Source organism: Giraffa tippelskirchi, chromosome 8 (genome assembly GCF_054371585.1).
Source record: "Giraffa tippelskirchi isolate mGirTip1 chromosome 8, T2T-mGirTip1v1.2.pri, whole genome shotgun sequence".
NCBI classification, from domain to species: Eukaryota; Metazoa; Chordata; class Mammalia; order Artiodactyla; family Giraffidae; genus Giraffa; species Giraffa tippelskirchi.
Genome location: NC_137282.1, coordinates 128555329 through 128580285, shown reverse-complemented (window position 1 = coordinate 128580285; position 24957 = coordinate 128555329). Strand labels below are relative to the sequence as shown.

Genomic DNA, 24957 nt, shown 5'->3' with positions numbered 1-24957 from the left:
GTTTTATTACAGAGACATCCAGATTTTGTGAGGGCCTCTGATGAAGAAAACCGTGGAGACAAGCCCTGACCCCAGTCTGGCATTCCTGCTCCCCACCTTGCCTCTGACATCCCCACACTCTTCTCTAGTCCCTATACATGGACTTGGGCCTGGAGGACCGGGGGTGCTGGAAAGCCAAAGCCACCGCGTTCAGATGTGTGAGGAGACGGCTTGCAGGAGAGGAAGGCGATCTGTGACAGGTCTGTCCAGAGGGCAGAGTGCTGAGGAAGGAGGGCATGTTATAGAGAGAGGACGGTTTTAGTTCAGTGGAGGAAGCACCCGTTCAGTCTAAGCTGCCTGACAACAGGACAGGCCTCACCCCCTCCAGGCTGGACACCTACACAGGGCTGGACTATCTCCCAGGGGCCTGCTGATGCCATTTCTACAGTGTTGGGTAAGGGGGCTGGACAGGCACCAGATGAGTAATTTCTAGGGCATTTCAGTGCTTGGACTCTGAGTCAGAGAGTGATGGGGTTGTTAGGCAGGAATGGGAGACTGGTGTGGTTACACACACTCGGTCTGTGACCTGCCAGTCTCTGTGACCTCCGAAGAGCCCATCTTGTCCATCTGCAAGTGAATCATGGGTTTTATTTAGGCAAATACACCCATCTCCAAAGTAGAGTATTTAATTAAGCCAAAAGCATATCACATAATTTTAATTAGACCAAGCAAGCAATGCTCCTTTGACAGCATGTATGTCTTGACTGATTTTCCCCCTCTACCAATAAAAATTCAAGGCAGATGAAGGTATATAAAAATAAATAATGCTAAGGTTTTCGATCTAAACCTTATTCCTTAAGCTAGTTATTCCCTTGGGAAAAGCTCAGGTTTTACATGTAGGCTGGCATCAAGAATCTCCATGGAGACTAGCCCTGACATTCTCCTGTGCACCTGCTCAGGCCTGCCTTCACACACCACCACAAAAGGCCTTTTCTCCTAAAGAGTCCAGAGGTTCACCAGAGCGCCACACTTCTCTGACTTCTGATTGTTTTCTTGCATGTTATTAGTCCATACTGGTGGGGTACCCACTCCAGGCCACATTAATCAGAGCTGTGAGAAGCTACAGAACAACACAGGGTGCCGGCCTCTGAGGAGTTTAGGATCTGGCAGGAGAGAGGAGAGCAGTGGAGGAAGGCATGTGTACACACGAACAAGATGCAAATCTCTAAGTGAAAGAGAAGGGAGTTGCCTAGTTCTGATATAAAACCTCTGATGTGAATGACCTCACTGGAAATTTCTAGTAACTCTATTTTGTCTTAAATTATCTCTGCAGTCCTATGAAAACGAGCTGTGAAGCATGTAGGTAGTGTATCAAACCTTCGGGTCTGTCAGAACCGCCTGGGCAGCTGCACTTGTGCTTTCTGAAGCAGCAATACCCTCAGCTACTCAGGCACTCTGCAGTGCTGCTCTCAGGCCTGCGCTTCTTAGGAAGTTCTACTCAGGAGGGAGTCACAGAAGAGACAAGGAGGAAGGTGGAGGGTGTTTAGTAGCAGATTATCTACATGCCATGTACTGAACACAAGTCCGTTTTAACTACACACATAAAAGGCACTAAAAAGGACATTTCTTTACCAATATTTTGTGAGCAATTTGTTATTATTGAAAGAAATAATATTTTAATCCTATTATTTTGACTAAGTACTATTTTTTTTTTTACCACAACTGCTCTAATTTGGTGACATTTTGCTGCGAATGATCCATATAAGAGTCCCAAGTCCTGAACCAGGTTCTGGAGGCTGAACTAAAAGAAAGTTAAGAGAATAAAGTGTATTAATTTGGGGGAAAGAAAGACCAAGAAATCTTCCGGGTACTTCAGAAGAGATAAGAACAGAAGTCCACCAGGGGACAGGCAAGGATACGAAATGAGAAGCTGCAGTCAATGGGGGCGGAAAGCCATGCTGGAAGGAGGGAATGGTGGGCACTGCCGTGAGCAGTCTTTTGGTCAGAAACTCTTCAGCACTCCTGAGTTTCAGATCAAGGCCCACATAAGCACACAGGTGTGATATGAGGCTGTGGCCATCTTTCCGGCCTTAGTTTCCTCCTTTACCAAAGGGTGGGGGGGGGGGGTGGATTGATGAATGATTGCTAAAGCTCCCTCTAATCCTGGTGCTGTGTGATTCTACTACCCACAATTTGTGTGTGTGTGTGATTTTGTATTGTGGTAAAAGCATTTAACTCAAACAAAGCATTTCAAAGCATTGCTCAGTGTGCCTTGCTTTCATTACCTCAAACGAGAATAACCCAGAACAGTATCTTGGGTGTCTGCTATGATTTTGGCCTTCAGAAAAGAGGAGTGACCTCAGGTCACAGGTTTCCCCACTACAGCTAGACAGACACGTTATGACCATGAACAAAGAACATGTGTTTTCAACCGTAAGCACAGGACAGAAAAACTCTTTAAAACACACCTTTGTTAGGCCACATGGTAGCTCACCAGGACTAGATCAACTGTCTGGGGAAACTGTATTTGAACATTTCCTGTGGTCTCCTAAAATGTATTCCACAGGTAACAACTATTAAACTTTGTCAGGCCAGCTATGAAAAATCTACAGCCAGATCATACATGAATGGTAAAAACAAAACAAAACTGAATGTTTTCTACCTGAGATCAAAGAAATGGCAAGGAGGTTCATTCTAGCCAGTGCAATAACACAAGAAAAGAAGTTACATGCATACAGATTGGAAAGGGCTTCCCTGGTGGCTCGGGTGGTCAAGAAGCTGCCTGTAATGCAGGAGACCCAGGTTCAATACCTGAGTTGGGGAAGATCCTCTGGAGAAAAAATGGCAACCCACTCCAATATTCTTGCCTGGAGAATTCCACGGACAGAGGGGCCTGGCGGGCTACAGTTCATGGGGTCACAGAGTAGGAAACGACTGAGCGACTAACACTTTCACTCTGGGTTCCCTGGAAGATCAGCTGGTAAAGAATCCACCTGCAATTTAGGAGACCCTGGTTCGATTCCTGGGTTGGGAAGATCTGCTGGAGAAGGGATAGGCTATCCACTACAGTATTCTTGGGCTTCCCCAGCGACTCAGCTGGTAAAGAATCCACCTGCAATGTGGGAGACCTGGATTTGATCCCTGGGTTGGGGAGACCCCCTGAAGAGGGGAACAGCTACCCACTACAGTATTCTGGCCTGGCAAAATCTATGGACTGTATATAGTCCATGGGGTCACTAAGAGTTGGACACGACTAAGCCACTTTCACTTTCACTTTTAGAACTAGTAAGTGAATTTAGTAAGGCTGCAAGATAAAAGATCATATACACAAGCTGGCTGCATTTCTAAGTGGCAGCAAAGAACAATCTAAAAATAAAAATATCTATTTACAACAGCATCAACAAACTAAAATACTTCATGGGTTAGAACACTGTTAAAATGGCAATTCTGTAAACTTTTCCAAATGGGCAAGATATCTGAAGTATAAACAGACTCTTCAGAAAAGAAGATATGTGAGTAGCCAAAAGGCATCTGAAAAGGATCCTTAACACCATCAGTCATTAGAGAAATGAAAACCAACATACAAGAGTGAGATGGCACCACACAACCATTAGAGTAGCTAAAGTTAAAAAGAATGACAAGATTAAATGTTGGCAAATTATGGAGAATTGGAACCTTAATACACTGCTGATGGGGTTGTCTTTTAAAATGTTAATGACCTTTCAACCTGGCAATTCCACCCTCACGAATTTACCCAAGAAACTCAAACATATGCCTACACAAGACTTCTGAGTGAATCCTGACGGCAGCTCTACTCATAATATCCCCACACTGCCAACAACCCAAATGTATGTCAAATGGTAAACGGATAAACAAATGTGGTATTATTGATACAATGAAATAATACTCAACATCAAAGAGGAATGAACTACTGATATGTAACAATATGGATGAATCTCAAAAACAGCATACTACCTGGACACACAAGACTATATATATACATTGCAAGAATTCACAGATGCTAAAATTCTAAAAAGGCAAAATTATACCAACAGAGACAGATCAGTGGTTAACTGCAACTGGGGTAGGTGTAGGGGCTGACAGAAAATGGGGCACATGGGAACTTTTGGGGGTAGTGGAAGTATTCTAAATTCTGAACTTGGTGAGGGCTGTACAGCTTAGTTACTGAAACTCACTGAACTTTAAAACAGGTGAATTTTATGATATATAAATTATATGTCAAAAAATCTATAAAACACACACACACACCCTTGCTGGGCAAAGAACTAACTGAAATGATTTACTCTTAGAATTTAAAAAATTTATTTAGTTTTGCAATAAAGCCGTTTTTTCCCCTCTCCATAAAGAAATATTATAAACAGGGTAATTTTATCAAGTAGTTTTATAAAATTATTATTGTGTTGCTAGTGCTAAGACAGAACTACAGAAATAGTTGCAAATTTGCTAACCAGATGGAAAATATTCATTTCATGAAACAACGGTCTGCTGGTACACCTGTCAGTAAGCTATGAGTGGGGAACTGACACAGGCTTCAATGTGAGCTGCACATTTTGTATTTTAGAAGCTTGGTCTTGGATGCTCCTTTGTTGGGGAGGGGAGCTCTTCATGTTTCCACTATCTCTCGTCTTGTTAAAGGACATATGGTACGCTGGATCTCTGGGACGCAGTAAACTAATGGGCTAAATATATGGAGCTGGTGTTCAGTCAAGGTTTGATTTGTTTTGCTCTGCAATTTACAAGAGCAGCAGAGGGACTAATCTGTTTGGTTTTAGATCAGAACTCTCATACACTAAAGATTAAATGGGGAATATGGACAAGCACACTCTTGTTTAAGTAAAAGTATAGTGAGAGTGAAAGGAAGAGAGCAGCAAAGGGAGAAAATTTTATTAGAATTTGCCTCAAAATGTTCAGTTCCTTTTTGCTCTCATACCTACCATAAGCTCCCATCAAAAGCTTTTTGTTGTCATCACTGCTGTTTCTGCTTTGGGGAGGGTGGGTAGGCACCTCCTTGCCTTGAGCCATAAGGTAACACACACCCAGCTGCTGCCCCAGAACTGCTGGGACAACTTCAGCCTTTCATTGCCAGACTACGGACAAAAAGCAGGAGCCCCTACAGGGCTGGGATCTCGGTCACCACCCTGTGTGACACACGGGCGAGTGTGTACTCGACACTGGACGGCAGTAATAACAACACCTCAGCCCAACCAACACCTATCCAGTTTCCCTGGGTAGCGGGGCTTTCTGACAGACCCCACCTAGAGCTCTGCGCATAGAATAAGGCCTTTTTTAAGAACACACTGCCTTAGATTCTTTGAGACACAGGACAGGATACCAAACACCCTGACAATTTTAAATCACACTTGAAAGAGTTAAAATAAAGGCCTAAGTGTGGGCTTATTTGTGGTGGTTTGTGATGCTGGTGATGCAGGTCACCTACAGGCTTCATACTCAATCACTACAGCTTCTCGCCCCACCCCAGACCCGAGGCTACCACCATCCGTTCAGCATGCAGTCCGTCCCCTCCAGTAGATAGGGACGGCTGTGATGCGTGCACATTCCTTTTCACTGTGTGCATTACTTCACATTTTCCCTAGATCATTCCTCTAAAAGAACTCAATAGCCCCCTGGGCTTTCCTGTGTGCTTAATTGAAAAAAAAAAAAAAAAAAATTACATAGTGTTGCCCACATTCAAAACCACTGATTTTCACTGCAAACCAATGTCCACACTCTCCAGACTGGAATCTGGAATCTCTTCCCTCTCTTTCGAGCAGTCTCTCCTCACTCAACCCCAAGGCTCCATCAGGCCGCACAGAGGTCACCTGCAGAACACCACTCAGCTTGGTCCACGCAGTCCCTCTTTCTGCACTTGTAAGTCCCACCCTTCCTCTTATGCCCCTACTGTGGAATCCTGTCCAGAGTCTGCCAGTTGGAATTAACCTCTCCCTCCCCAGCTTCCTGTAACATATGGTGTGTGCCATGATTAAAACTCCTATGGCAGGCTGCCCTGGCTGCCGGTTATTTCATGCATGTGACTGCCTTCCACTTGGGACCAGCAAATTTCTACTTTGAATGCATATTTAAATCACCTTGAGGATCCTTCGAAAACTAGCTGATTCCAGGACAAGGCAAAGGTTAAGTACAAGATCACCCAGAACACATCAAGTTGTGCCAGAGATTAAGAAAATACTTTTCAAAAAATACTTTCACAAAAACATGGAATTCAGCTCGAAGGAATTTCCACTGGCCAAATCTGAGACAATTTGAGCAACAAAATAATTAAGTACAGCAGTGAATTATAAACCACTGAGAAAATATAAAAGCCCATGAGTTCATATCAACAAGAGATAAACAAATAGGGGAGGAGAATGCAAATGCTGAATGCAGAGGACTGGAGTCAGAAGAGCATCCTTGCACAACCATCACAGTAAAGATGGTTCAGGCAAGAAGCATCAATGGATGCTAAATCTAGGAGACATTTTTGATGAGGATTAGGACATTTATATAGTCAAAGGGTTTCCCACCGATGCTTAACTAGTTAGAATGGCAAAAACACACTATTTTTAGAGACATCAGACAACACCTAGACAGGGTGAATGAATCAACATTAATGTATCAATAACAAGAGGCAGATAAATATCCGTGCCTCCCATTGTAGGGGCTTTGCTGGTGGCTCAGGTAGTAAAGAATCTGCCTGCAATGCAGGAGACCCAGGTTCAGTCCCTAGGTCAGGATGATCCCCTGGAAGAGGACATAGCTACCCACTCCAGTATTCTTACCTGGAGAATTCCATGGACAGAGGAGCCTGGCAAGGTACCCTGGCAAGCCTGGGTTTCAAAGAGTCAGACACGACTGAGTGACTATCACATCTCTCAGTATAGAACCCTGAGGGGAATATATCATCATCCACATAGTATTCTGGCTAGGAATACGTAATCTGAATCTAATTATGAAGAAACATCATATGAACCCCAAATGAGGAGTACTCTATTTAAAAAAAAAAAAGAAAGAAAAATGAGGGGGTGGCAAGGGTAAGGAGAAGGGGGTAGAGAAATGTAGTCTTTAAAAATGCCAGTGATCATTAAAAACAAAGAAAGGCAATGAAAACACTCCAACTTACGAGTCTTCAAGAGACATGACAACTAAATGCAATACTTGATCGTGGACTGGTTTCCATACTACAGGGCGGAAAATGCTGTTACAAAGTACATTATAGGATCAACTAGCAAAGCGAGAATATAGACAATAGATTTGACAGAAGTATCAGTGTCAGTTTGCTAAAGCTGATAACTGTGCTACGGTTATATAAAATAATTATCCTGAAGAAATATTTGCTGAAGTTTATAGGGATAAAGGGCCACAGTGTTTTCAACTTGCTCTCAAAGAGTCTAGGAAAGAGCTTTTAACAATACCCAGATATTCTTTCTGATTTGATAGTTTAGTGTGAGGCCCAGACAGTCTACATTTTAGAGGCTTCCCAGATTGAGAAGTGCCCAGAGCAGGGTTCTCACAGCCTGGTCCTCAGAGCAGCAGCAGCAGCGTCACCTGGAGGCCTAGCAGACAGACACAGACCTGCTGAGTCAGGAGTGCTGGCCCAGCAGACTCTGCGATTCTGATGTCCACTAAAGTCTGAAATCACTGACCTAAACTATGAGCTCCTACATTCTGTGTTCTAGCTTCTATAGTCATCACAAAACCTAGTGAAATGCTTTATACAAAGTCATACCTCAATAAATACTTGCTGAATTTAGCCTGACAGTGAATGAAAAGGCAGAAATGACCACTGAGGCACTTGAAGTCGATAAACTAAAGGTCCCAGCTAAAGCGTCACTCTTTGAGTTTCTAAAGTGAAAACAAAATTTATTTTGAAAGCAGTCAAGGAAGTCATATTACTCAAGAGGTTAGTAAAAGCACTGCTGTCCCAAAAGGGGGGATATCAGCTCACAGTTTAAGTCACTGTCAATTGAAAATAAGCAATAACTTACGCAAGCTCTTAGGCTGGTGTTTAAAAATTAATTCTGTGGTTCTGGGAGGCAATGCACAGCAATTTAAACACCATGCGATGTGCATCAGGCAAGATCTGCTTAGAAAACACAGCAGTCAGGCGGCTGCGATGTGGCCCAGATCTGAAGAGGATGGCCACGTTTCAGAAGAACCCTCTCTAGGTGGCAATGGGAGAGACAAGGCCCCTGTAACGACAACGGGCTGGTCAATCTGCCTACTGAGCTGAAAATGAAACAAATAAATCCATGTTTATGCAGTTGCTTTCCATCTTTAGAAGTTAAGGCACTGAAGAGACACTGGGATGCAGGGTATCATTCCGGCCGCACCACACGCCTTTTCTAATTGGCACCCAGAAAGATTTCACAGGAAAAGGGTGTTACTTTGGTATTGTTGACTTAAAGGTTATCTAGTCACAGCGAGGCAGAGGAGCATTCATCTTCAAAATTCACCTCTTCGTTGAAAGACCATGGAGTGTCTTGGCAATTAACAATTCCTATCACCTCTAGCTGTTCCCTATGTGAGAAGGCTCAGAACTCGCCTTACAAATTGCTCTTTTGAAGATCAAAGGGGAGCTGAATGTGTCTGTGTGCTCTCAATGAGACTGTGATTTAATGGAATTTTTAGAGGAGGCTTTCTGGCAGTGTTTGGATGACAGCCCCAGGCGGAGGATTCCGGGGAGCTCGGCCACTCTTCCCTTCGGAGCATCCTCCCTGTCTTTAATTGGCACCTCATTAGAAATTAATGAAAATGACATCCTCTGTTCTTCCTGCTCTAGGCACCGAATGCTACAAAAAGGCCCATCACAATTCATAACACATTCAATTTATATAGCAATGGCTCTTAAGCATTATTTATGAGATGTGCATTTCTTGTCAGCAGTTAATAACCTGTACAGAGTGGAAGGGGAATGGAAAAAAAGATTGTGAATATATATATATATATATAAAAGACTTTCTGCAGTGGAGAGGTGTTCTGTTTGAGTGTAAACTGCCTTCCCGAGTCTTCACTTTCAGCACATTACTGTGTTTCCCTCCTCTAAAATCTTCCAGGGCAGTTCAGCGTCTCTCCAGCACTCTGTGCAGCCTCAAGGAAGTAACTACAGAATTCACCTTTTCCTGAGAGACCCAAGCAAACAGGAGGAGGGACACAAGCTACTTGTCAGGGACAGTCCTAGAGGCGTGTGTTCCCATCACCGTCCTTCGTCTTTTCAAGTGTGGCAGTTGACTCAGTCATCTTTCTGGGCACATAAGTGTGATGCTCTCTGTGGGTCCAACTGAACGCCCGGCTCTCTCTAGGAAGGCTACATCTGGAGGGACTGCAGAAAGCTCAGGGCTTTCGTCTCCAGCAGAAAAATTGAATCTCTATAAGCAGAACCTCAAAATGGAGTGCAAGCCAAGGGACATGTGTTACATCACTTGAAAAGAATGCAGCCTGTGGCAAACGGATCGGCACTTACTTAGAAGCCAGAGGTGGAGAGTGTGGCAGGGAAATCGGTGCTTACCAGGCCGGCGAGCTGGTTTCACTCTAGGGACACATGAAGCCATCCAACGTGCACTCCTAGATACTTTCAGCTGGGTGCTTAAGTCCTTGGGAAATGAGGCGGTTTGCATCAAAGCTCAAGGACAAAGTGGGAGACTCGGCAACAACATCTCTGGGTCTCTCAGCACTAATCTATGAATTCTCACTGCTTACCTGACAAGGAGAGGAAGTATCAGCCACTGTCAGAGCCAAGACGGCTCACGGGATAGACCAACTGCTTGATCCACTAGGGCAAATCCCGTGTAATACCCAGGATTCAGTTACTTTCGAGAAGGAAAGAAGAATGTAAGGTACAAGAAAATCCCATGATTCTAATTTAGGAATCCCCAAAGGCCTGTGTTACAAAAGCAACAGGCAAATGGTCAGGGGAGCCTCACAACACTGCAATTCACGTAACAGACTGAACTGCTGAAGCCCGCAACGGGCCACGGAAGACCAGAGCAGCAATGTGCAGACAACAAAAGATCAGACAAACCACTATGGGCAAAGCTGGTTAGCCAGCAGATCCCAGAGTTTCCTCGGCTAACCACAGCATTCCTTCACCACCTCATCAAGAATTTCACGTTACCTGGCAGGGCTGATCAAGACACAACCTAAGAGTAAGGTTCTGGGCTCACTGGACTGCACCACATTGAGGGTAAACAGGCGAGGCTTGAAAATTCGGTCGACGGCCTCCACCCACATCTCATCCCACCTCTCTCCCCACGCTCTCACACAAGCACTAAACAGGATAAATAAATGTCAGGCCAAAATGTCGCACCTCTCTGGCGATGCCCAGACTCTACGTGCCAGGCCCCATTCTGCAGCTGAGCATGTTTCTGATACTCCCGAGTACCTCACACCAGAGTATATGACAGATTCTAGTCATGACAGGAAAGGAGTCCCCATTCTGTCTCCATGAGACGCTGGAACGCCCTCCTGTCCACCTCATTTCCAACAGGGCAGGTAATTGAGGGACAAGGAGCAGCCATGACCATCTCTTCAGAAGATGAAGGGCTTTGAGTAACTAACTGTCTGACTGCTGGGAGAGCCACCTAGTCCTGAGCACCAGCATCAGTGCTTACAGGAGATCTACGGCCACCTGAGGCAAAAGGTGTCTAAAGCTCACTCCTGAGCTTTAGAAAGGATACAGGGTTCTCAGAGGCCAGAGCCAGCGTGCCTGATGAGAGCTCTGTCCCAAACCATAATTTCACAATACAGAAACACTGCAGTCAGCCTAAACAACACAGCTACACAATTCGTGATGCGTGTGGTCAGAGGGAGAGGAAGCGTTGTTTTAAGTTTTGCTCCACTGTGGGCAGGCATAAAGTTTTTAACAAGGACACCCCTTTGCAGCAACTCTAAGAGTTGGTATTACACTGGATAACACCAAAGGAAAGGTTACTTTAAAGCTATTTCGAGGGGTTAACTGACAACGAATTATGGTTCAAGGAAAATAATTTTCTAGTCAAACTTTAATTTAAAAGGGATATGGGGGAGATATCTTCCATTTATTATACATAGCAAGAAGCTTATTCAAAATTAATATATGAATTTTATGGTACATATCCCAGAGTTTCACTGGTTTGGTTAACTTCCAAATAAGTCATCAAAGAGGAGGAACCACGGGGATATGCAGTGGGGAGAAGCTGAGGGCAGTGTCAATGCAACGCTAATGAACCATGTGTAAGAATAGTCGCAGAGGTTTCAGCCTTTTTTGTTATGTGTGAAGGGAATGAGGGGTATTTAGAAATAAGACTCCTCTACTCCCTATTTCCTGAGCTCCAAACCTACAGCCTGCAGGGAGGTACTCAGGAGAAGAAGCCAGGAGCTCAGCCTCTCAGAAGTTAATGCCCCCGCCCCGACCCCCAGCTGGACGCTTACCGCAGCGGCACGATCCCAGTTCCTGCTGCACCAGCTCCAGTTTGGTTTGGCACTGGAAGCACCGACGTCGACTTTTCTGTTTAGATCGGCTGGCCTCCTCAGATCGTTCAGTGTTCTCCAGTAGTCGTGGCCGTTTCACTGGTGAAGCCTCATTTTCAGACTGTGAATCTGCACAAAACAATACATTTGGGCATCAGGGTTAGTGCCTGGACTGGCGAGCCAGAGTGGACTCATCTCCTGCCAGGCCCGCTTCAGACCAGGCTACTGCCTTTGTCCAGGCACCGGACCTGTGTGAGGCAGAGCCAGTTCCGACTGGCCTGGTCTAGGAGGCACAAACCGTGACAAGCATGCACCTTCAGAGCTGACCTCTCACAAGCCAGGCCTGAGAGAGAAGGGTGGGGTGGCTCAGCAAACATCAGTTCTGTCATTTTTTAAAACAGCCACGCCGACGAGGAGACCATTCCAGCTGGAAACACGACCCCTCTCTCTGTACCCCTCCTTTGGGTCCTCACTGTTCACTGCTTGCACTGGTTATCTCTTCTGGGATCTTTGTCCTCAAGTAAACTACAATTCACCAGAGAAGGGACTACGTCTACTATTTCTTTATATCACCATACTTAGCACAATTCTGTACCTAAAATCAGTCTTTCATGGCTGATCCATAATCTTTTCTAGTAAAAATGCATTTCTATTCCTATGTACAACTAAATGCACAAGAATCAGGGTCTAATATTGAAGACTATTCCAGTTTACTCAGAGTGAAGAAGTGTCCTTGCCTGTTCTCAAGCAAGCTGCTCCATGGCCTCCTTCGTGGGGTAGGCAGAGACAGCACCTGGTACTACAACCCCAGGACTGGAGTCAAATTAGTGGGGTGCGGGATGGCAGAGGTGGTGAGGGCTGGTGGTGTAGGGTGCAACAACTGTTCTGTACAACCTTAAAAAGTAAAATGAAATGAAGTTTGAAGTTCATGTCACAGGCAGGCTGTAAATAACTTGCCTTCAAAATAAAAAAAGAGCCACCTCTTGTGGGGCTCTGTGCCCCTGGAATTACTGTCACGGTACACTGACGATGCACCTCTCGCCAAGGTTCCAAAGTGATCTGTGCTGAACCGCCTCTGGAAGAGAGTCTCCTAAATGGTCTTCTTCAAAACAAACCCAGATCCCACACCTTCTCACCCCACCACAACCACCACACTGGTCCAGGCCATCACCATCTCTGCCAGCCTAGCACAGTAGCTTCTTAACCCGTCTCCCTGCCCTTCCCCTTGTCCCTGGAGTCTATTCTCCACCAGGCAGCCAAGCGACTCTGCTAAAAATCAAGTTAGAATCACTTCACTCTCTTGCTCAAAATCCTAACAGCTCCCTTTCTTGGAGGAGAAGTTCAGGTACTTCCTTCAACCCTCAGAAAGGCCCTGCATGGTGGGCCCTCCTCTGACCCTGTCCCCTGCTGCTCTCACCCTCTGCTCCATCCACACTGGCCTGACTGTCTCCTACCCCAGGGCCTTTGAACCTTCTGTTCCCTCTGACTGGAATACTCTTTGCCCAGATCCACAGGGGATCTCAACTCTTATGTCTTTTAAGCAATATTTTCAGTGAGGTCTTCTTCCCTGAAAACCTTATGCAGACCACTCCTGCCCCCTTTTCCTGCCTTTTGTTCCTCCACAGCACTGTCTTTTCACTTTATCCTCCAGGAGAACGTAAGCTCCTGGAGGGTAGCAAGTTTCACCTGCTTCGTTCACTAATGCACCCTCTTTGCCCAAACTCATTATTTCTTACAAGAATAAATCTTCTCCTTAGGCAGTCCTGATTTTCTATATACTGTGGCTCTAGTGAGAACCAGTAGGCTGTTAGCTGCATTTCTTTTTTCTTTTGGCCGTACCATGAAGCATTCAGGATCTTAGCTCCCCAACGAGGGATTGAATCCGTGGCCCCTACAGTGGAAGCACTCTCGGAGTCTTACCCACCAGATCTGCAGGGAATTCTGGCGGTGTTTCAGTGAAGGCTGCCTGGATCCCTTTCCCAGCCCCGCTCTGTGTGGAGTGGATGCTGCATGTCGCCCTAGCACTTACTGGCCCCGACGGCGACAACTGTAATGGTTCCTCACAGCCGCCATCCCACCACACTGCGCACTGACTTTCAGAAGGCACACACCATTCGCAGCAATTGTAAACTTCATTTTTCATCTCGTTTAGTTCTTGCCGTCCTACATGACATTTTCCCCCAATACAAACAAAGTAAACAAGGCCTTTGATGAAAACAATTGAAAGCAAGTTCAGCCTATTTCCCAGCTCTGCTGAGCAAAGCTGTCCAAACCCTAGCTGCTGTGAGGACTGAGGCAGCCAGACACACCAGACCTCTCCTTTTCCCCTACAAAAGCAACAAGCAACAATCTAAATGTAAATCATCATAAACCAGCCAGCCAAAAGAAATATACCAGGCAGGGGCCACACTGCTCTCCAGGGGTCATTTTTAAAAACAAACAAACAAACAAACCAAGGCACTATTTGTATTAATAACCCTATTTAGACTTTTTTTCCATTGGGTAACAAAAAGAGAAAATTCTAGAGTAAAATCCAAAACAGAAAAATGAAGTTTGTTCTTAGAGAAGGTCCTACATTTGGAGCATCTATGTAAGAAATCATCCCCCAATTCTGGGCAGGGGCGGGCGGTGAGGAGAGAGATTAGGGTCCACACAAGAAGGGGAAGTGGCTGCAGCCTTTGCATTATTAAGCTGCTAAAATCCAGAAGGCCGTGACATGATGCCAGCACACCTTTAAGAAGGAAGGGCCACTCGGATCTTCTTTCATTTGCACTGCGATCTGATACAACTGAGCTTGTGTCTGGAAACGCAATGTTCACATTCAAAGCTGTCTCCCAAATGAGTCTGTTCCAAACTGTCAAATGGTTCTGTCTACCTGTATAGCACCCATTTCCATTTCTAAAGCAAGCCTCTGCTACAAGAAGACAATTTACTTTCAGTATGTCAATACCATCAATGGCTAACCATTTGCAAATAAGCAAGAGAGTGATACATGAAGACAGTATTTTTTAATATGATTTCTAAGATTGAGAAACAGAATTCATATTTATATAATCATAATCATCGCTCATCACCAAACAACCCTATTGATGGAACTCCCAAAATTAGGAGGCCTGTCCAAGCCTGATTTCTTTTCTTCTAATTCCCCATCTTGTCTGATCAATGAGCATTTAATGATAATTAAAAAAAAAAAAACTAAGGAGTAAGTCTGCATGGTCTCATCCTGAAATTTTCCTTTACCCGCTCCACTTTACATATAAAGACCACAGCATCATTTGTTCTGGAAGGCAGGATGCATGGGATGTTCCTGAAACAACAGGTCCGTAGGGAGGTCTTCAATGCTGCCAACAGCCTCCGGCGGCACTGCACTGGCCCTCCTAAAGGAACAGCACTCAGCCCTAGTCGGTCCTCTGAGAGTCAACGTCACAGCATCGGTGGAAGTCCAAGACCAAAGGAATCCATGTAGAGAAAGCCTGAGTCATGAGAAGCAGTCCTCAGTGAGTCTAAACTAAGATGAAAGGTTTACCAGAATGTGTCATTTTTCAGAATCAAGGAATCACTCCTCGACATTAAGAGACTCACAACCTTAGCGTTCTGGAATATGCCCACTTACCCTGCACTCAGTCAATGGTCCATTAAGTGGAGTGGGATCCTTGTGCCCTCTGATGCCCCCTCAACCCCCCAGACTGTTCACCACCCTCCACAAGCTGTCATCCAGGAAGGTGACTGTGTTATATATAACTTCCTGGAGAAGCAAACCATTCCTTGGCATTTCCTCACAAGTCAACTTAGTGTTTTAATTAGAAGCTGATGAAATAAATAGCGGTCTACAGGATCATCATCATGTCTGCATAAGAAATTTACATCTCCTCTGCTAATTACTTAATGAAACCTGTGCCATGGGGGGAGATGCCCAAATAAGAGAAACAGATGTCCAGGACAGGGATACTAATTACATAATAATGAACTAAATAATTCAACTATAAATTTCACGCCAATTTAAAAAGGACCATCAGAAAGAAAAGATCCAATTATGGTCAACACTAAAGGATCCCTCATCTACTGTCTGTATCTGAATAAATTAAACTTTGATTATTTACTTCTTGCTCAGAAACATCGCTCTTATTACCCTGAAGCATTTTCAACTCCTCAACTATGATGGAAAACACCTACCAGTCCATTTGCATAATCTGAACGTGGGCAGTAAGGGTTAAATGCAGAGAGAAAGGTGAACAGAACTAACTCTCATACGCAGCTTTAACTGTCAGAAGAAACTCGTCCTTGCAAGGAGCATGCTCATTAGCAGCAGGAGGAGTGTGGCTGCAGGCTAGAAACTGTTCCCACCCCAGGAGTTAGGAGTGACTTCTAATTAAGGTCCTTCATAAAGGGCCAACAAAGCATTTTCCCCAGTATGCTTTTCCTCAAGAACATAATCTAGTCTGTGTGTACCCACACAAGAGTTGCCCACACGCCCATGCCAGGCTCACGATTCTTGACATTCAACAGACCCCCTCTTCTTCTGTCTACATTTATCGCCTGATGAAGATACCACATCAGATCTTCTAGTCAAAGGAAAGTCTGATCAAGAATCACAGTGTGATTAAATTAGAAAGGAAAATCTTATGAAAAAGTATTTTTACTTTTCCATTTCCTAAAGGTTGCTTTGTGACAGAGAAACAAGTACCATGATTTTTAAAACATACAATCCTCTGAAGAGAAGGAGTACTAATTGTACTGATTGTACTTTCCCAGCCAACAGAGAAAAGTAGTGGAAAGACTTTCAATTTAGGAACACAGTTTAACTGGAAAACTTGACTGGAGACAACAAACAGGCCTCCTTCTTTTAAAATTCTGTTTCGTCTCTGACAGAAATTCACATTTGTTCCTTACTGTCACTGTTCTTGTCTTTATTACTCATGTTCTCTCCTGAAGATTTCAAATAAATTGTGTCAGGCCTGTCAAGAGTTGAATCCCAGTCTCTCCAAATCTCCCGTCGCTGTGTAGCTGGCAGCCTGCACACAACCAATAGGGCTAACCTTGATCATGTCCCTCTGACACCTCGGGGCAGGGCCGGGCAGGGCGGGGGGTTCCTGACCGTCTGCACAAGCCAGCACTCAAAGTTGAGGAGAGTGGGTACAGCATAGTGGCCACAAAGAAAAGGAAGCATCTTCTATTCGCCTCACCCACACCTTCCCTTACTTCTAAGAAAGAGAGATGAATCTGTTTAATCTCAGGCTCTGTGACAGCTTTTGAGGTGCTCAATCAGTTTTTTTAGAACCTATCACAGTCTCTTGACAGATTGACATTTATGATCCCAACAGCTTGTGCAAACATCAGTAAGAGCAATAATTAATGAACCCTCACACATCACTGCCATCTCTCCTTCGACCATTTAAAAGAAGGCTTAAGCTGCTAAAACCTCTGTCCATGAAAAACATCACATTCTCACTGGAAAAATGGATAAAAGACACTTCATGAAAATCTGTCTGAAAGGTACTTTCTCTGTTTCTTCTCATGCTGGCTTTCAGTGTGTGCAGGGATTAGCTTCCTCCTCTCCCTGCTTCTTAACTCTGTGTGTCATGAAAGACTTCAGGAGAGACAACTCCCGCATTACTCATTAAAATTTTGTTTCCATTTTATCCAACTGGAATTGCCCCCTCCTTTCTTATCTTCCTCATGGTCCTAGAACTATTTCGGAAGATCACATGTGTTAAAAAGCTGTTACACAGACAAAGAAGTTCGACTCTTTGGAAGAGGTCGATTATTAAAATTTTGTGGAGAATGCCTCCATTTTCATTTGAAACATAATACAAAGGTGAATTGAGCTTGATATACTCCTAGGATGCCACGTCTTATACCACAAGCATTTTTAAAGTGTTCTCAAATTGCCAGACAGTGCTACTGTGAACCATGAATCCCTCTCCTTCCATCACCAGCCCCATTCTTCCAGGTTATTCCCTCAAGATAACACTTGCTCCTTATCGTGACGGTGGTGGTCTCCTCCATCACAGCCTCAAGACTGAAGGCAGACCTCCAACTCAACCCCAAGAAGCATGTAGTCAGCTTTCACCTTTTTATTTTGTATATTTTCAAAAATATAGAAAAGTTCAAAGAATAGTACAATAAACACCTGTACACACTCCATTCAGATTCAACAAATAATCCGTCACATTGCTTTCTCTCTTTCCTCCATATTAATACTCACGCAATACCCAACCATCTGAAAATAACCTGCAAACATCAAAATACCTCACATATACACATTTAATAATAAGGGCATTTCCTTACATGACAAAAATATCATCCCTAAGAAAAGTGAGCATAAAGCCCCAGTGTCACCCAACATTCGGTCCATAGCTGAACTGTCTCCATTGTTTTCCATGTTTATCTTCATTGTTTCAAAGGCATGTCCAATCAAGTTGCAGGCGTTACATTTGGATCTAGGTCTCTTTTAGTATAGAACAGAATGCCTCTCAAACTGGCCGCTTGTTCATTTATTCAAATGACATGGACTTCTGGACAGTCCTGGTTGGTTTTCCCATGGAATATACCATCATCCTGGATTGACTGACTGTTTCTCAATTTCATCTATCTCCCTATTTTTAATGGCGTCATTTACTCGTAAGGAAGGAGATTTTTTTTAACTAACACTTCTTCTGTTTCATATTCGAGACCAGAAATTAAAACTTCTGGCAAGCCCCTGACAAATCCACATGGCTGGAGGGCTGGCACAAGTCAGGGCAGGTGAGGAAGGGCAGGCAGGCATCGTGTTGTCAGCCCAGTTCCCACTGCACCTTGGCTGTCGGAGGACTGGACACCTGCCATACAGGACATCAGGCTACAGTTCACCTGTGCCTTAGCAAGGAATGGTGTACTTAGGTGAGCGTTGGGAGATGTGTTAGCTGTCGTTGTCTTAGCCCGTGATTTCTTAAAGTCTGATGGCATTGCCTATGACTAAAGTTAGTCCCAGAAGGCCACAAGTCGCCCCTCCCATTATCTCCTTGCCAATAGCTTCCTGATGGCTTTTGATTGCCCTGCCCCTCCTGATGGACTCTACACTGTTGCTACTTGTTCCAAAGACATCTCTTCATTGCTGATCATTCAACTCTCTAAACTGAAGGAAAACTTTCACCAGAACAAAAAACAAAGCAAAAGCCCAGGAAGGTTCACTTGTAATAATAATCATAATCTCATTAAGTAAAATAACATTCTTTGTTTATCTGATCTAATTTATGTGGTCCTTCAAAAGCCCAGACAACAGTCAGTATTTTATTAATTATTTATCAAGTGCCTACTGTGGGCCAGGCACTGGGCTGCAAATCAGAACCACACATGGCAATGATCTCTCCCTTCAAGGAAGCCACATTCCAGGAAAGACACATGTAAACTTACCGTACATTAATGTATGAACAGACTACATAAAATGTGGACATGATAAATTCTGTTGGGGGGGTGATTAAGAAGCAGAAGAGGGAAAGGTCAAGAAGGTACCTCTTGAACCTATGAACTATATTATATACACGTATAGGAAGATTTGCAGCTCTCATTTATCACCCTCACATTTTTTGTTAGCCTTGCTTTTCAAAACACCATTTGTACAAAACTTGTTGCTCATCTAACTTCTTACCTCTTCTCTTTACCAAAAACCTTCTCAATCAGTAGACCCTTTCATAGTGTGAGGAGCAAAAGTACATGGAGAATACCTGACTGATATGTTTCCAGGGAAATAAAGCTGTGGTATCAATATAGCTTCCTCTTCTCTTTGATTCCAACTGGTTTCATGGGGGATGAGGGATGGGGTTCGTGAACATCTCAGTAGTAATAGTCTCCCTTTGCAGCTGGTACTGGCCTGGTAACGATCCTTGTTTTAGATTCTCCATCAGCAAGACCTGTCCTGCCTGCTCAACTAAACCGTATTACTTTTTCCCATAGATTTTTCAGTTACTCATTGTAACTGACAAATTATCTTCAACAGATAATCTTTCCTTTTTATAACCTGCTTGGGTATTTTAGAGTTCAACAACATTACAATGCATTGATTTTTAAAAATATTACATCTATAGTATCAGCAGAGTACAGGATAAGGTAGCATTATTAAGGTAAGACAAACAGAGAGAGAAAGCAAGAATTAAGAAGCCCAAGAGAAATACATACTTCTCACAGGCCTCACACCTTCCTGTCCTGTGACCACAAGTCGTGCTCTAGGACCACAAGGTTTCTCAGACTTTTTCAGGGCTAAGACTAGTCTTGAACTTCTATTCTATTATCTTTTTCAGTATTTCCAGAAAACTAAGATCAGCCACTGTTTACTTTCATTTATCCAAAGAAAAGGAAATGTGAGACAATCCATAAAGTATCTACATACCCAGACTTTTATTTTCATATATCTGGGCCTAAGGAAGGTAATATTATTTTCATTTAGTTTCTTAGAACATTCATTCTTCAAATATACGTCACCAGTAGGGAGAGGTGACTATAGTCACACATACTGCCCAGCTGCTCAAAACAGTTGTGTAATTTTATAAGGCATAATATGAAAAATTTAGCTTTCATGTAACCACAGAATAAGTAGATTTATTCCCTGTTTTTTAGTCTCCTACTGATGACTTATATTTGAAGAAGCCGGGGGGAAGGGACAGGCTAGACATCTTCAAATAACATTGCACCCTCATATCTTGGTCTCCAAAGCTGATGTCTTGCCCGAGGGTTAATGTGATTTGACCCCAGGTCTTCTGCCAGGAAGACTAAGAAATAGGTGTCCTTTATGGAAAAACACTTGAGTACAGGGTAGGGTGAGGACATGAGTCAAGAAGAATGAGATATTAATTCAATTTTTCCGACTTTTTGTTAAAAACATACAGACAAAAAGTCAAATATTCCCATGCAAATCATCTTACCCCCTCTAAAGCTTACAACTGTTTTTCCTGCCTTGACTTATAATGCAAGCCATTAGGGGCAGAGGCAGAATTGGCTGAATTTACTGTACTCCACTGGCACTAACAAAACAATAATAATAATGGAAAAAAAATCTCTATCAGCAGAGGTCAAATTCCTAATGACAGTAATCTTGCAACAAGAGGCTGTCATCCTGTGGGCTCTCTGCTCCAGGTTTAATGTGCGGGAAAAATGTTTGAACGTTTATATTTTGTTATTTAAAAAAAACAGCTTGAATGTATAACTAAGTAGATGCTAAAATTAAATAGCTGATTTGTTTTTAAACTATTTTTGTTTCTAATTTAGCATCAACTTAATTCAGTTCCTCTCTCTACCCATCACTTAGTTTCTTCCACTCAAGATGTAGTCTTTTGACTCGTTACTCCCAGGGTAAATCCTGAAACTTATAAACACATCTGTGCCTCATTTTAACTCTTTCCAATATAAGGCTAAATGAACCTAAAGTTAGAACCTGACACGATGATAAGGAGTGCCCAGAGAAAGCCACGTCCTGGCCCCTCCCACCGCCAACTAAGCACACTCAGCGTTCATCACTCAGGGTTGTATCAGTGCTGATGTAGGTACTACCAACTGTGCAGGAGGCTGGAGAAAGCTGCCTTAAGAGAATGGCTTATGAAGGAAAGAGAACCCCTACTTGTAAAATGAGCTGCTGGAAGATCAGAGGCAAGAAACTCTACATAGAATTATTATGAAGATTATCTTTAGTTCATATTTGAAATATGAGAGGAACAAGTATCCAGCATTTTAACCTCCCTTCAATCAACTTTGCTCAATACTTTTCATTTAAAGAATTATTACTTATCAAGATGTTCACACTATGAACAATCATACTAAAAAAATTATATATTTTATCAACGTTAACTTTTCAATTTTGAAAGTTGTACTGTGGCTGTATCAGACAATATCTTGATTTTAAGAATTACACACTTAAGTTTTAGTATAACAAAGGTAACTACCAAAATGGTTATGGATGCAGATGTAACACACACACACACAGGAAGAGTAGAGAAGAGAACAGAGAAAGTCACTGTGGTACAATGTTAATATTTGGGTGATCTGAGGCAGGGAGGTTCCTGAGAACTGTCTTCTTGTAAATTTTCTGTAAGTCTGAATCTATGTTTATAAAAAAACAAAAGCAATGACCACTATATCCCAGAGTAGCCATACTTGGAGATGACTGGCTGGAGTGTCTACTGAATTCCTTCTCAGAAATGTTGATATTGCTTAGGTCTGATGGGAAAGTGCATGACCAAATAGTTGTAGCAGGTGATCAACAGTAAGGTCAAAGCCTACCCTTCTCCAGGTTTGTACTTACTTATTTCTCTGTAAGTACACTCTAATGATTAGTCACAGACTGGTACATGTCATTCTTTTAGTCTATAGTTCCTCCAATCCTAATAAGGACACAATTTTAATTGCCATCAATTACTGCAATGACTATTACAGAAAGGATGATGACCCAAGACCTTAAGATGTGATTTTAATCTTTTAGAAATGGATTTACCAACAGGATACCAAAGAAAAAAAGTAAATCTGAACCCTGGTGAGTTACAGGAACTATCAGTTAATGCCAAGCTGGAAAAGAGATTCTGCTGCAGCTAACACCTCCCGTTCAGGTAAGTACTACACAAGCCCCCTCCCCACAAATCCCTTCTCCCAGCCCAATTTTCTTTTAAAAGTCACCCTCCATATTTGAGCACATAATTCAAGCTATAACATAATATCATCTTTGGAGAAGAGTTGTTCAACTTTCTGTAGAAACAAAGAAACAATGCCCAACATATTTTTTTTTCAGGTAAATTCTGGCCTATTTTCAAGGTAAAAATCTTAAAGATTGTCTCATGTATTCTTCCTTTATCCCTTGCTAAAGTAACAGAAAAATCAACAATGTGAGTAAAGGGCCCTGTTTCCTTGCTTATATACGTATACATTTTTTATAAGTTTTCAAAGGGTAGTTAGATGTGGGAAATGCATAGCTTGTAACTAATTCCCCTGTCCACTGAGCTAATAAGAGATGTGGTTTATTTAAAATTCTGAGTTGTGGTTCTGCTATCTGGGAATGGCTTTCTGAAACTCTGTGGGTGGATGCTGGTAATGAAACAGAGAATTCAGAACGGCAGGGAGCATAAGGCCAAACAAGCTTTTATAGCAGAGTGTGTGTATGCACTAAAAATAATTATACATGTGCAGAGGGAGGCTGGTTAACTGAGCCCACAGAGGCACTTGGCTATTCAGATAACTAATCACAATATGAAGTCCCCCATGACAAGAATGCTTCCAAGGTTAAACTGTCTTATTTTTAATCATAAAGAAGTAAATTTATTGGCTCAAGTTCTCACATTGGTTGGGATGCAACAGCTAGTCTTTTTATCAAGATTTTATAACCATGAGAAAAGTATCAACCCTCTGTGGCTCCTAAATGGTGATTTGCCTCAGAAAGAAGTTCTCAATTATAAAAGTTCAGAAAAGAGCTCAGAAAATAAGAGTATTTATTGTTTCTTGTGGAAAGCAAACTTGTGAAATTTCTGTAAGACTTACTTTACACTAATACATACAGTAAAATTTTACTTTTAAAACAAAGCCTAGAAACAAAATAAAACAGAACACAAAAGTGTGATTCCCCCACTCTGAGGCCCAAGTTTCTTAAGAAAGGGTTTTCTCGGCGACCTGCCATTCACAGCCCTCAGCCTATTGAACAAGGCTGCTAACTGCCCCGACTCTGCTGGCCTTCACTCACCCCTTTCCAGGTCTGCACTCGCCCGTCTGACTGGCCTCAGATGGTCACTTTCAGCTTCTGAGTCCACCTCTTTGTCCAACAGATGTTGTGAGTTATGTGAGTTCTTTCTCACTTTCCTCTACACTGCCTCAAACTCCTCTTTACCCTTTCATTGGAGCATCAGGTACCTCTGTCCACATCTCTTTTACCTATCGAGCATTTACCAGGGACTACATACTTCAGATTATTTCATTTCCCTCATAACAACTCCACGGCTGGGTCTGTTATTTTACAGGAGAGAAGGTCAAGGCTCACAGAGAGGCCCAATCATTCTTCCAGTCCTACGGTTGGTGACAGGGGGGCACTGGAATGTGAACCCAGGAAGCCTGCCCACTCTCCCAACCTCCAACACCTGTACCTCCCTTCTCTTCAGAATTAGGGGCTTTACCTCGGGTACAATCCTATCCCCTTGATTTCCAAAGAACCACAATGTTCTACTGAGGCTACCCTTTCCTTCCATTCTTCCACCAATAGTTAAATCAGAAGGCATAATCCTCAGTTTGTCCCAGGTAATTTTAGTTTAAGAGGATTAAACACATTTTCCTCTGATCCCTCCCCCTAGATCCAATTGAAATAAAAACACAAAGATAACAAGAATGAACCCACTGTAATAAATAGAACTGTGTGTGTTTTAACATAATCAGCAAGAGATTTTAAACAGACTTCTAGACGTTGATCGGAGAAGGCAATGGCACCCTACTCTAGTACTCTTGCCTGGAAAATCCCATGGACGGGGGAGCCTGGTGGGCTGCCGTCTATGGGGTCGCACAGAGTCGGACATGACTGAAGCGACTTAGCAGCAGCAGCAGCTAGACGTTGATGGGGTGGGAGCAGTTTGAGGCTGAAACCTCACTGCAGAGGTGGTAGCCACTGTGTGCAAAGGAAGTCTTAAGAGAAGCAAAATGAAGAGCAGGGCAGAAAGCAGGGGATGCACTGAAGGTGTACTTATAACCCAACTGTACTGACTCTGGGAGCAGGCCAGATTACCTGGCAACAATCTGGACAGCTATAACCTAGAGAAACTGAACAACCTGTCCGGGCAAAGCTGTTTCCATGGTTCCTCACAATCCGGTCCTCCTCCTCTATGAGTCGCTCAGTTTCCTCACAACAAATCCTGCCCATTAACACCTCATCCCCACTCCATTCCACAGCGCCCCAGTAAAAATGCCCATTCAAGAAAGAGGCATGGTAGAAACCCTTCCCTCTCATCTAGGCCTTTTTTCTTAAAAGTTGACAGAAAAGCAGGCTTCATCAGGCAAATGAGGAGAACCTGAAGCATGAAGTAAAAAAGACTAAGACAGACGGAAAATTGGCATCAAGGCGATCAGAGAACTCACAAGCAAAAGAGCACAGGTCTGACCACTAATGACACATTCTATACTGCTGCTGCTGCTGCTGCTGCTAAGTCGCTTCAGTCGTGTCCGACTCTGTGCGACCCCATAGATGGCAGCCCACCAGGCTCCGCCGCCCCTGGGATTCTCCAGGCAAGAGTACTGGAGTGGGTTGCCATTTCCTTCTCCAGTGCGTGAAAGGGAAAAGTGAAAGTGAAGTTGCTCAGTCGTGTCCGACTCTTAGCAACCCCATAGACTGTAGCCTACCAAGCTCCTCCATCCATGGGATTTTCCAAGCAAGAGTACTGGAGTGGGGTGCCATTGCCTTCTCCAACATTCTATACTACGGTGTCCCAAAAAAGAAGAGAACACTGGGCTGGGGAATATCAGACAGCTCCAGGAAGGAGGACGTGAGTCTTTAGATCTTAGGGCCCAGCAAGTATCCAGCATCGT

The 24957-nt window shown here is 43.4% G+C and overlaps 1 protein-coding gene across 2 annotated transcripts in view; it reads right to left on the bottom strand.

Moving 5' to 3' along the window:
* ZFAND3 (zinc finger AN1-type containing 3) overlaps positions 1-24957 on the bottom strand; it is a 318359-nt gene that overhangs the window by 16615 nt on the left and 276787 nt on the right. For both annotated transcript variants that reach the window (XM_081523213.1, XM_081523214.1), the window contains one exon: positions 11404-11571. In XM_081523213.1, the coding sequence (XP_081379339.1) occupies positions 11404-11571 (168 nt within the window). The remainder of the gene's footprint in view (positions 1-11403; positions 11572-24957) is intronic.